The 12,737-nt window shown below is 50.4% G+C and overlaps 1 protein-coding gene across 1 annotated transcript in view; it reads left to right on the forward strand.

The window, feature by feature from the left end:
* The window catches only part of PPL (periplakin), a 28,069-nt gene extending 15,870 nt beyond the window's left edge, over positions 1 to 12,199 (forward strand). The window contains exons 11-22 of the mRNA XM_075059293.1: positions 661 to 807; positions 1,660 to 1,811; positions 2,391 to 2,488; positions 2,783 to 2,940; positions 3,886 to 4,064; positions 4,156 to 4,294; positions 5,115 to 5,308; positions 5,680 to 5,830; positions 6,132 to 6,215; positions 7,179 to 7,295; positions 7,988 to 8,080; positions 8,590 to 12,199. Coding sequence (XP_074915394.1) covers positions 661 to 807; positions 1,660 to 1,811; positions 2,391 to 2,488; positions 2,783 to 2,940; positions 3,886 to 4,064; positions 4,156 to 4,294; positions 5,115 to 5,308; positions 5,680 to 5,830; positions 6,132 to 6,215; positions 7,179 to 7,295; positions 7,988 to 8,080; positions 8,590 to 11,274 — 4,197 coding nt within the window. The 3' untranslated portion in view covers positions 11,275 to 12,199. The remainder of the gene's footprint in view (positions 1 to 660; positions 808 to 1,659; positions 1,812 to 2,390; positions 2,489 to 2,782; positions 2,941 to 3,885; positions 4,065 to 4,155; positions 4,295 to 5,114; positions 5,309 to 5,679; positions 5,831 to 6,131; positions 6,216 to 7,178; positions 7,296 to 7,987; positions 8,081 to 8,589) is intronic.
* Positions 12,200 to 12,737: the final 538 nt, after the last annotated feature.

Genomic DNA, 12,737 nt, shown 5'->3' on the forward strand with positions numbered 1-12,737 from the left:
TAGACCTGCTGCCAGAGGAGGTTGTGGAACTTGCTGTGCTGCCGAGAGCAGAGAGCCGGGCTGTGAGATTGCCTGCTTGGGAAGGGCTGTGCTGATCCGAGCCACTGGCCCAGCCCAAGCCCAAGCATGCTGCAGCAGGCTCAGATGATGCACATGTCCTGGGACAGCTGATAACTCTTCCTGAGAGCTGTCCCTCTCCTCCTGTGTGCTCCATCCCACTCAACATTAGATGATACCCACCTGCACAGCTAGAAATAGAGCAACTGATAGAGAGCCTTTTCACAGGGCTCTAATTAGAGCTAATAGCTGGGAACAGGGCTATCCATCAACACGCAGCCACACAGATGTGGACCACATGCCCAGGAATGCCTGTCACCGCCTGGTGGCTAGTGCCAAGGCATCGCAATTCATGGCCACAGTCCCAGTCCTGAGCCTCGCTGCAAAAGTAGGCAGGAGAGTGCAGGAGCACTTGGTGTAGAAACACAATGGCTGCAGAGCAGGACCCAGGAGCCATTTTCACTAGCATAAGCAAAAGAGAAGCCGCAATCTGTCCTGGAAGTATTGGTATGAGCTTGTCCCCAGACCTTCCCCAGCTGGGAGAGCCTGGGAGCTCGTTCTCCCCATGTTTCCCTACTGGTTTTTGTCATTGCCCTGTGCTAGGACCAGGAGAAGGCCTTGGACAAATACGAGGCAGTGGTGAAGTCCCTGCAGGAGCGCAGCCAGCACATCCTTCCCCTGCGGTACCGCCGCGAGACGCTGCTCCAGCCCGTCCCCGTGGAGGCTCTCTGCGAGTACGAAGGCGAGCAGGTAACATCTCCCTCGGCCCATAAGCTATGCTGAGGTGCTGCTGGGCACCTTCTCCTTGGGGGGCACTGGGGATGGAAGAGGCACCTGGGGAAGGAGAAGTTTTTGCCAGTGCCCAAGTGGCGATGTCTCCCACAGCGGGGACAAGGCAAAGGCCGTACTCGCCCCGGTGGGAAAGCCGGTTTTGCAGCTCAGGAGGAGCAGTGCAGGAGGGGTCTGGGGAAAACGCAGCTTCCATCCGCCCTGCGGACAGCCTGCCTATCACACACCTTTCAGGAGGCTGCGACAGCCCAGCTCTGTCACATTCCCACGCTCCCTGCGCTGGGATGGTGAAGATGTCTGGGCATGTTTCTGATCAAAGAAACTCGCCCCACCATCACGGGCAGAGTCCTGGCAGACACATCTGCATCCCACCATCACGGTATCAGTCTTTGCAGGACTGAGTAGTTGACCGAAGGGATGGGACAGCAAAGCCAGCAGACACCACGGGAGCGGCAGGGGCCCGGAGAGGAGCGAGCGGCTCTGGCTGTCTCAGCTGCCTGCCTCTCCGAAAACGAAAGCCACAGCACAGCCTTGGAAACGCCTTCTCATCTCTGCCCTAGTGGGAATTTGCTTGCTGTGGCTGTTGCAAGCGGAGGAATGGCTTCATACCTGGCAGCTCAGGGGAGGGAGGAGCGGGCACACGAGTATTTGGCAAGCGGCAGACACTTGGAGAAGCGAGAGGGTGCCGAGAGAAGGGACTGGGGTTTATGCTGGTCCTGCCTTCCTGCAAGCGTGGCTCCCCAGGGCTGCCGTCGTGGAGCAGGGCGGGCGGTGTTTCCAGACCTGCTGCTGTGACCGGTTCCTGTCCCCCAGGGCCAGATAAGCCGAGGAGCCCACTACACCCTGCAGAACAACAGCGGAGACATTTGGGAAGTGGCAGACAGCTCAGGAGACAGGATCAGCGCCCCGGGGGTCTGCTTCATGATCCCCCCACCTGACGCAGAAGCAATAGCACTGGCGGATCAGTATGTGTCCCCCAGCCTGCCGTACCAGACCCTTCCGCTGCCCCGGCAGCCTTTGCCCTTGCCTTCACCAGCCCCAGGCCATGGCACCAGTGCTGCACACCACCACCCCGTCCCCCAAATCTGGCAGCACTGATGGGGGGGGGCTCCTGCCCAGATTCCTACAGCAAAGCTGTGCCTGCTCGAAGCCTCAGGCTTCCTCCAGGAGGGTTCCCTGCACCCTCCTGCTTGCACACATGATCCCACCTGGCAAAGCAGGGCCAGCTCAGAGCCACCCAGGTCCCCCCTCCTCTGGGGGGCCGTTATGGTGGGGGGAGCTGCCCATCCCTTCCTCAGCAGGCAGGTACCTGCCTTTGCTGTCCCTGCTCTCATGCCTCGTGAAGACGCCGCTCTACCCCTTTGCCAACATGGGGTGAAAGGGCCTCTTCCCCATTTGCTTCATGGCTGCCTCGAGGGGCCAGGTCCCACAAACCCCTCCAGAGCTGCACCTCCTTCCTGGAGCAGCACCGGGATGGGTGATGGGGTGATAGAGCAGTCGAGGGCCTGACTCTGACCTCATGCCCACGCTGGCCCATTTTGCAGAATTGCCAATCACTACGTGACCGTGAAGGAGAAGACGGCCAACTGCAAGAACACCCTCCAGCAGCGCTACGAGGGGCTGAAGGCAGACAGCATTGGAGGTGCGCCTCTGGAAGGGAAGCTTGGGGCTTGCCCCTTCCCATGCACAAAAGGGCTGCTGCAGCCTTCAACTTAAGTGGTGGCCCTTCGGGGGGATGTCACCGAGAGCTTCCCATCTCCTAAGGGTCCTGGGGACAACAGCGTTGGGATGTATGCAGGGGCACAGCAGCCAGGCTGTGGTCACAGCAGGCAAAGCTCAGGGAGTGGATGGGGATGCGGGTTTTGCACTCACCAGCGGGATTGAACCTCGACCCAGCTTCCAACCAGCTTTAACCTTGTCCCCCCTCATTATCCAGACGCTGCATCAGTTCGGGGGCGCCAACTTCTGGCAGGGCTGGAGAAAGTGAACAGCGACCTGGACAAGCAGGAGAAAGCAATAACGGCAAACCTCCGTCCGCCGCTGGAGCAGAGTCGGGCTGTGCAGGACAGCACTGAGCGCTCCAAGGACCTGAAGGTACGGGGCTGTGGAAGCAGACAGACGGTGCTGTACAGGGACTGTACTCCCAGGGGGTCTCCAGAACCTCAGTATGCTGGGTGCTGTAAACATTCCCTGAACCCAGGAGCAGGCGGGGATGGAGTGATGCTTACAGCTGGCTGCTTCTTCTAGTGGAGGTGGGGAGCAGCCCTTTGAGCAGCCTCCGAAGCCTTTGCCCTGTTCCTGGCCCAGCTCAGTCACAGAAAGGTTGAATGGGAAAAAGGTGATGGCTGCAGAGTGTGGACTGTGAGGAAGAGAGGGGAGCCCTCAAGTTTTGATCCTGCTCATATTCTAAACACAGCAGGGATGTTAACTTTGCCACCACCATCACCAGCTCAGAAAGGAGCAGGGAAACACTTATGGTCTGGGGCACTGTTTCTTCTTGTGCGCCTGTGCCGCTAGGCTCCGTTGCTGGTACCATCCTGCTCCTTTCCTCTCCTTCAGACCCCTAATTAAGCCAGGCTCTGTGCCACAAACCTCCCTTGGTTTAGGAGGAAGTTCAGGTCCTGGTTACATCACCTGCTGAGGGCTGTGTCGAAATCCAAGTGCCACCACAAGTGAAAGCAAATTGCTCCAATTGCCTGCAGCGCTTTGATGTCCAGGCAAGCATTCATCCGTCAGGCTGCAGAGCCCAACAGTTCAGATGAGTCCAGCACATTTCTGGCAGAGCTAGAGCTGGTGGGAACCACTCCCCAGCCAGAGTTTTCTTGCTAAGGGCTAGCTAGCCTGCCCCAGAAGAGATAGAAGTCAACAGAAAGTCAACAGAAAACATCCTTTTGTCCTGTACAGGGCTGAAAAGCACCTGCCATCAAACACAAGCCCTCAGCCCTGACTGCCCTTCTTACACTGGACAGCCAAGGGTCAGCTGCTTTGTAGCCACAAGGTCCTAGTTCAGTTGCTATAAAGGCTTTATTCCTACTGTAGAATATCACCAATGAGGTCCGTCGCATTGAACCCGAGAAGATGAGGAAGATCCAGGAGTGCGAGGTCTTCATCGAATCTGTCCCGAACACTGGCAGCGCTACCTTGGTAAAGAACAAGGTGGAGAACACCAACAAGAAGTACGACCGTGTGGTCCAGCTGCTCAGTGCTGCCCAAGAGAAGTAAGTCATGGCTTAAGCCTGGCATAACATAGGATCCTGCAGGAGATAGTTGCAGGCGTGCTTAAACACCTTTCCTCTTGTGTCCATACAGAGTTGAGGTGGCCACGCACCTTGAGAGGAGTCTCCAACAAGGCCGAGACCTACTGTCTACCTATGAGAACAAACTGGTCACAGATGACACTGTACCAGAGGATTTGCGGGTGGTAGACCGTAAGAAAGAAGAGCTGCTGGTGAGTGTTTTCTCCAGCCAGTTTTCTACCCTATTGACATGTTCCACATACAAAACCACTTTCCAAAAGCTGGGGTAATTGCTGCTCAGCTCACAAGCCTGAATCAGTTGGTAAAGGGATGGCCTCCCCCAGCTGGAAATGAGATCTCACATTAACTGCAGTGATCCCCACCTACTTTAAATGCAAGCCATTCCCATCCCCAAACCAGGAATCAAATGCCAGTTGAATGCTTGTGATTTGACGAAAAGACTAATGGAGAAGTGAAGGATAAAATGGGCTGGGAAAAGCAATGCAGAGGCCTGATACTTGAAAGAGATGGACCTAGCAAGGCTTTGAGAACAGTTACTGCTAGGGAAAGCTACCAACCAATATTGGCAATCCTTCTGCTATAGAAAGACCAAGAACTGGCTAGGCCAGAATTTTCTGTCCTTCAGCTTTTCCATCAAGTCTCCAAGTTCAGACTAGCATGCAAAAGCTTTCATAGCTCCTTCTGGAGTTGTTGCACTGGTAGGAACAGGGTTTAAGGCTTGCACGAGGAGCATCAAATATTTTGCACGGAGTATGCTTGCTTTTAAAGGTTAACAGGTGGAGAAGGGAGCGAGAGCTAGCTTTTCTTCCCATCAGGTTTCCCAGATGGTTCTGCTTACAATGCAAGCCTCTAACTTGCTTTTCTCCACAACTCGTAGCACTACTGCAACTCAGCCATTCCTTAGCATCCTCTGCAGCTCCAGTGCAACAGCTGGAGTTGATGTGAAACAGTGACAAAAGCCTGGCACGTGTGCAACCCCAGAGAATCCCTCTATCCTACTTTTTTCCACAGGCCATGGGCACTGAGCTCCAGTCCAAAAGGTTCCTACTCAATGAAGCAGAGCAGAATTTGCAAAGGACGAAGACGTGCTCCAACACCCTGGCCAGCAAGTTCCAGGAGCACTGCCCTGACATTGAACGGCAGGAAGCCGAGCTCTACAAACTCAACCAGCGCTTCAACAACCTCAGCAAGCAAATTGACCACCGGTAAGACAGAGGATAGGATCTAGCTAGAACTGGACCAGCCTGGAGAGCTTGGATATTTACAGTAGATTTGGAACCACACTGAATCTGGAAGAGGCCTAACACCATCATGGGAATGAGCAAGTTGCAGAAGGGCTTCCAGGGACGGTTAAGGAGGAAGAGAGAGGTGTTCCTGGCATACACTGGCTGGGTAGATCTGGGCAGCCTTTAGGATTTAAGTGTTCTTGCAACAGAGATGGGGACTTTGGCAAGAGAACAACCCTGGCTCAAATCTGTGTCTTTAGGGAGCAAGGGAAGCGGGGATGGGTTAAGAGGCGTTTGCAGAAGACACAAGAGATGTGATAGTACTGAAGCTGAGCTGATTTCCCCTACAGGACGCAGACCCTGCAGAAAGCAAAAAGTGCCTATTCCAACTACCGCACCAACTACGACAAAGTCAACCAGTTCCTGTGCAACATACCTAACTACGAGCCACAGGAGACTGACAACATCCAGCAAGTGGAAATGAAGCTGAAGAACCAAGCGGTAATTCTTTTTGAGAGCGCCCTAGGCTCCACAGGGAGAGGAGAAGAAACAACACTAAAAGATAAGGAATAGAACTTAGATAGCTCCTGAACATAAAACAGAAAAATATAAATACTTATTAGCTTTATTTATTTTTTACAGTGTAAGGTCCCACTATCCTACCTGTGCCTTGTTTACACATAGCAGGGCAGCTCAGGAAGGTTGTAATTCTGTGTTGTAGTTTTAATGGCAACCCTCAAAAAGGCTGAACGATGTGTTTGGATTTTGTGTTCCCTTTGACATGTATTTCTGTGTATGCCAGGCGCTCCTCAATGACATTGCAAGCAAGGAACAGGAGGTGCAGAAGATCTCTGCCACAGCTCAGCAATACCAGCAGGCAGTGAAGGTAAGGACTGCAATTCTGCCAGCGGGAGAACTAACATAAAAACATAGAATAGTTTGGGTTGGAAGGGACCTTTAAAGGTCGTCTAGTCAAACCCCTCTGCAATGAGCAGGGACATTTTCAACTAGATTCAGGTTGCTCAGAGCCCCATCCAACCTGACCTTGAATATTTCTAGGGATGGGGCATCGACCACCTCTCTGGGCAACCTGTGCCAGTGTTTCACCACCCTCGTAAAAAAATTCTTCCTTATATCTAGTCTGAATCTGCCCTCTTTTAGTTTAAAACCATTACCCCTTGTCCTATTGCAACAGGCCCTGCTAAGAAGTCTGTCCCCATCTTTCTTGCAAGCCCCCTTGAAGTACTGAAAGGCTGCTATAAGGTCTCCCCAGAGCCTTCTCTTCTCCAGGCTGAACAACCCCAAGCCTATCCTCATAAAAGAGGAGTTCCATCCCTCTGACCATTTTTGTGGCCGCCTCTAGACCTGCTCCAACAGGTCCATATCTTTCTTGTACTGAGGACCCCAGAGCTGAATGCAGTACTCTGGGGGGGTCTCAACAGAGCAGAGTAGAGGGGCAGAATCACTTACATCCTACAAGAAGCCACATAAAGAAAGCCTCATGCCCTTGCTCAGTCAACTGATGAGCTAAAGCCAGGTTGTACCTACTCTAACATCGACATCTGTGGCCATTAGCATGGCAACTGGCTGATTTATTGTCTGTGAAAGGAGGGTTTCCACTCCAAGCCCAGCATTGGTAAGGTAACTCAAAAGTCATGGTCACAGGGCAGTACCTGACTCAGAACCTCCTGCGAGATCCTGCCAACAGTGCTCCAGGTCCCACCAACCTTAGCAACTTGCCTAAAACACAGGTCAAGGGAAGAAGTCATTAACGGCAGGATTTAGGAGGGACCTGTGCATGAAGGGGAGCCAGTAATCTCACCTTCCTCCTGGGAACGTCTTCCCACAGGACTATGAGTTGGAAGCAGAGAAGCTACGGTCCATCCTTGACCTAGAGAATGGCCGGAATGGGTACATGAGCAAGAAGCCCAGACTCCAGTCTCCAGCCGCGAAAGTGAAAGAGGAGGTAAACAAGGGGTGGCCTAGAGCAAGCTAAAGCAGATGACAGCTTATGGGACCAATGGGGATTTTGCAGTTATATTTACTGTCAGTGAACTAGGTCCCAGAGGGGACTGCAGAGGCGGGCAGAGAATCAGAGGAGGAAGGGATTTTTCATCATTCTTAACCTATCAATTTTTTTGGACTAGGCTGGCCAGAATGAGAGGGCAAATACTGGATTTAGCGCTTCCCTTCTGAAAGGGGAACAGGGGAAGAAAAGCCAAAACCCTGAAATTTTTCCCCTCCTAAGACTTTCAAACAGAGAGTGAAATTTCACCGCCAAAGACCGCATGCTAGATAGAAATACGTACAGCAAGAGCAGGCCACAAGCTACTTATTTATGCAGGATCTCTTTGCTACCTGCCTCAAACTCACCCTGCCTATCAAGGCAGGCAGGCAGCCAGAAGTGTCCACTCAGTTCTTCCTCGGCTGCATCCCCTTTTGCATATCTTGAGTAGGAAACGTACAGTATGACCATGAGAGAGTGTGTGTGCATGAGAATTGCTCTTCCTCCCCCATAGTTTGGCAGATCACTGCTGTCGAAGGGTTTCAGAAGAGCACCCAGGGTTACTTCTTTAGGGCCTGTTGTTTCTATTCAGCGAGTCTTGACCAAGCACCCCTGGTTCCACCACCTCTTCTCAACGCATTTTTGTTCCATAGGAAGCTGTTCTGGCAGCCAAGTTCACCGAAGTAAATGCTGTGAACAAACAGAGGCTGCAGAATCTGGAGTTCGCTCAGAGCCTCCTGCGGCAGGTAAGCGATCACCATGAGCAATGTGATACTGAAAGGACAGTCGCGTAAATAATATACATGTGTGCCTTTGCTACTACAAGTTGAACTGGAAACAAATCTAGCTAGTGTATCATGCCCCCCAAATCATTAATCAGCAGACACTTAAATCAGATAGACAACACCTCTGTGTTTCCCAGTCCCATCTCCCACTCCTTCACCCTAGGAAGCTCCACATAATTTTTAACACTTCTTTTGCCAAACCCATGCCAGAATTAGCATCACTCATGGGTAAAAGCTTTGTTTTGACAGCAACAGGCACCACAGAAAGCATTTCTCAGGGTGGGAATCCACAGAGCAGTTCAAGAGCAGCCTGTTTGGAAATAACCCCTGTTCAGCATTTGCAATAGGCAACCTCCATTAACCAAGCTCAACATCCTCCTGTCATTTTGTCACAGGAGGCACTGAAAGTAAGCACCAAAAGTATGATTATTGGGGGTTTTTTTGACTACACATTCTTTTTTCAACAACAGCAACCAGAGGTTCAAGTGACACAAGACTTTGTCCAGACCAAAAAATCCATAAGGCCCGTGGAAGAAGTCTGGAAGTTGAAGAAAGAGCTTGAGGATGAGACTCAGCGTCGGCAACAACTAGAAGCAGAGATCAAAGCCATTCAGAACAACATTGTCCACCTGCAAAACCAGAAGCCCCAAGAAACTGTCATTAAGAAAGAACTGCTGAAGAAAGTGCCTGACCCGCAGCTGGAGGAGAGCTTCCACAAGCTGCAGCAAAACCTAGCAGAAGAGCAGCGCAAGAACCAGGTGCTCCAGGATGAGCTGGAGGCTCTTAAAATCAGGCTGCGTGTTTTGGAGCATGAGAAGAGGGAAGGAGGGCAGGAATATATAGTGAAAGAGGTACTGCGTATTGAACAAGATAAGGCTCAAGCTGATGAAATCCTGAAGCTCAAAGAAGAATTGGAAGAGCTCAGGAGGCAGGAAGGAACCAGAGAGAATGAAGTCATCCTTTTACGCCAACAAATTGCTGTGCTGTCTAGTGAGAAGAACAAAGAGCAGGAGAAGGTAACGGAGAAGGAGGTGCTGAAGCTGCAGAACGATCCCCAGCTGGAGATGGAATTCCGGATGTTGCAAGAGAGTAAGCTGAGGGAGAGCGCCCTTCGGCAGAAGCACGAGGAAGAGCTCAGCTTCCTCCAGGACAAGCTCAAACGTCTTGAGAAGGAACGGGCCATCGCCGAGGGCAAAATTACCGTCAAGGAGGTGCTGAAGGTAGAGAAAGACTTAGCCATTGAAAGAGAGGTGAATGAGCTCCGGCGCCAGTACGAAGATGAGAAGTCCAAGGGTCGTTCCAATGAGCGGGAAAAGGCTGAGCTGCTCAGGAAGATCCAGCTTCTGGAGGAAGAGAATGCCAAGGTGGTTGTCCAGGAGAAAGTGCGTGAGATTGTGCGCCCAGACCCCAAGGCTGAAAATGAAGTTGCCAACCTTCGTTTGGAGCTGGTAGAGCAAGAGAGGGGATACCGAGGTGGTGACGAACAGCTGAAGAGCTGCCAGAATGAGCTGGCTGCTCTGAGGAACAGAGGGCCACTGGTAGAAGTCAAAGAAGTCATTAAGGAGGTCATTAAGTACAAGAATGATCCAGAAACTGAAAAGGAGCTACAGCGACTCCGGGAGGAAATCATAGAGAGGACAGGAGCAATTGAAAGAGCTGACCTTGAGATCTACCAGCTGAAACAAGAGATACAAGCTTTGAAAGATACCAAACCTCAAGTGCATACGAAGGAAGTTGTTCAAGAAATTCTGCAGTTTCGGGAAGACCCCAAGACTAGAGAGGAGGTAGAGTCTCTGAGAGTGCAGCTAGCAGATGAACAGATGAAGCACATTGACCTGGAGAGGGAGCGGCTACTCCAAGAAGAGAAAGTAAGAGAGAAGGAGGAAGAACTTTCCCAGGTGAAGGAGAAAGTGGTCCAACAGGAAGTAGTGAAGTATGAGCAAGATCCTGCCTTGAAAGCTGAAGTCAACTCCTTCTCTCAGAGCATTGAGAGTGAGCTGAAGCAAATTGATTGCCTCCGTGAAGAACTCCGCAAGCTGCAGAGGAGGAGGTCTGAGTTAGAGCGTCAGCTAGAAGAACTTGAGAAAGAGAGACAGGCCCGCAGAGAGGCTGAACTGGAGGTGCAGAGGCTGAAGATTAGGTTGAATGAGTTGGAAGAACAGGAGAGGGAGACAACAGAACGAGTGACTGTGAAACAGAAAGTGATCCTTCAGCAAGATCCCCAGCAAGAGAAGGAGCACTCCCTCCTCAAGCTGGAGCTAGAAGAAGAGAAGCACCGGAGACAAGTCTTGCAAACTGAACTAGAAGCCCTGAGAAAGAAGCTCCTTTCTTTGGAGAAGATGGAGGTCAAAGAGAAAGTGGTCTTTTCAGAGAGTGTCCAAGTGGACAAAGGAGACACGGAGTACGAGATTCAAAAGCTGAAGAGCAATCTGGAGGAAGAAAGCAGGCGTAAGAGGGAGCTAGATGCAGATATCAACTGCCTTGAAACGAGGCTGTCCGAGGTGGAATTCAACAACTCCAAGTCATCAAAGGAACTAGACTTACTAAGGGAGGAAAACCACAAACTACACCTTGAGAAACAGAACCTGCTGATGGAAACAAGGAGACTGCAATCAGAGATTGAACTCACAGCAACAGAAGCTCGGGATTTGAGAAACATCACCCACGTGGACAGTGGAATAAACCTGGACTCCAGATTCCAAGCTTTGGAAAGAGAGTTAGATGATCTGAAGCAGTTATCCAGAGAAAAAGATGCAGAGATCGAGCAACTCCAGAATCGCCTCAAGACAGTGGCTATCAAGAGGGAACAAAGAGAGAACCACCTGAGGCGCTCCATTGTGGTCATTGACCCCGATACAGGAAAAGAAATGTCTCCAGAGGAAGCTCATGTATTTGGCCTCATCGAATGGAGCCTGTTTGTCAAACTGAAGAGTCAGGAATGTGACTGGGAGGAAATCTCAATAAAGGGTCCCAACGGGGAATCATCTGTGATCCTTGACAGGAAGTCTGGTAGAGAGTTCTCAATTGAGGATGCCTTGAAGAGTGGAAGGCTAACCATGGCTCAGTACAACAGTTACCTCAACAAGGAGATGTCGATCCAGGAGTTGGCAGTTTTGGTGTCTGGAAGTAATTACACAGCGCTCCCTCCACTTTAGAAACTTTTTCTGAAGAGCAGCTAGTCAGAGCTGCACCACTTGTTAGACTACCAGATCACTGCAAATCCTTGCCCTCCTTTGCATCTTCCAAAATGCTAGAGCCTCTGCCCCAGCCATGCTACGAAGCTACACTGCTTGCTGCCATACACTGCAGAAAAGCACCACCAGTAGTGGAAAACACGTTTGTCAGGACTACAGCAAAACCTTCTCCCCCTCTTCATCCCTACCTAATCACTCAACGTAACAAAGAACAAGACAATAAGCCTTAGGACAGTGAAGTACCTGAAGTCCAAAGACACAGTAGAACCTGCAGTTTCCTCAACATATACTCACGCAGTCGCATAAAAAGCTGTATACAGCAGTCATTAGAGAGACCGAAGGTCAAGATGACTCCAAGGTGACCAGCAGGAGCTGGTTACGTCAGCTGCATGTTGGTAAGCCAGACAGTTTCATCGTGGACAACTGACTAAATGATGGGATCGTCCTCTGAGAAAACCAGCTCTGTAAAAACAAAGGTGTGCTACACATCTCAATTCAGTATCACCACATTAATACCTAAACACCATCATTTTGTTCACCTGTGTGCCTATGCTGCTGGGGAAGAGTGAAGCAGATGTAATTTGATGGCGTCAGCTGTAGATCCAGGAGGAGCATTCATACACCACAGAGGTCACCAAGAAGTGCGTGAAGAGATGGCAGTATTGCCAAACACAAGAGGGTAGTGTAAAGCATGCAACTGTAACCAAGCGCAGAGTGCCTTCGAAACACAGTTAGCTTACCTCATGGTTAAAAGCCATTTGTGCTGGTATTTTACTGGATGGAATTACATGCAGCTACACGTTTCATTTACTTGTGTAAGGGAATGGGAAATAGAGGGGAATTCTATTTATAGTACAAAATAAAAATGCAGTGGTTCCAAACAGAAGTTGGTTTTTCTTTATTAATTATGGCAGTCTCTTCATCTTTGGCTTTACAAGAAGATGCCACTTCAGAGTCAAAGTTAAAAAAATAAGACTGTTCACTTTAGCTGTTGACTCTTTTCCAAGAGGGAAATTGCTGGAGCAGCGTTAGAGCTGGGACTAATTAGCAGCATTAGATGGGAGTGAACTGCACTAACAAATGGGACTGCAGCACTTTCATTTCCCTTTTCCCAAATTTTGGCTAATACCCGAACCCCAGTAAACTGTTGTCAACAAAAGCAGACATAAGCATTCACTGCATATCCACCCTGGCTTTGGGGATTAACACCATTATTTTACCTTTGTGAATGAAAGGATCACACAAGATCATACCGTTGCTCCAGGGTCCAAATGCCACGTGTTCTTTCCCACAGATGTCAACTTCAAGCATCAGCAGGAGCATATTGAATGAGAATATGCAATTCTTCCACCACAATGGCTAGAAACAGAGCTGTAATTTACTTAGCACACAAGAGACTTTAGTTAAAACAGTAAATAATTCTT

This window comes from Buteo buteo, chromosome 29 (genome assembly GCF_964188355.1).
Source record: "Buteo buteo chromosome 29, bButBut1.hap1.1, whole genome shotgun sequence".
NCBI lineage: Eukaryota > Metazoa > Chordata > Aves > Accipitriformes > Accipitridae > Buteo > Buteo buteo.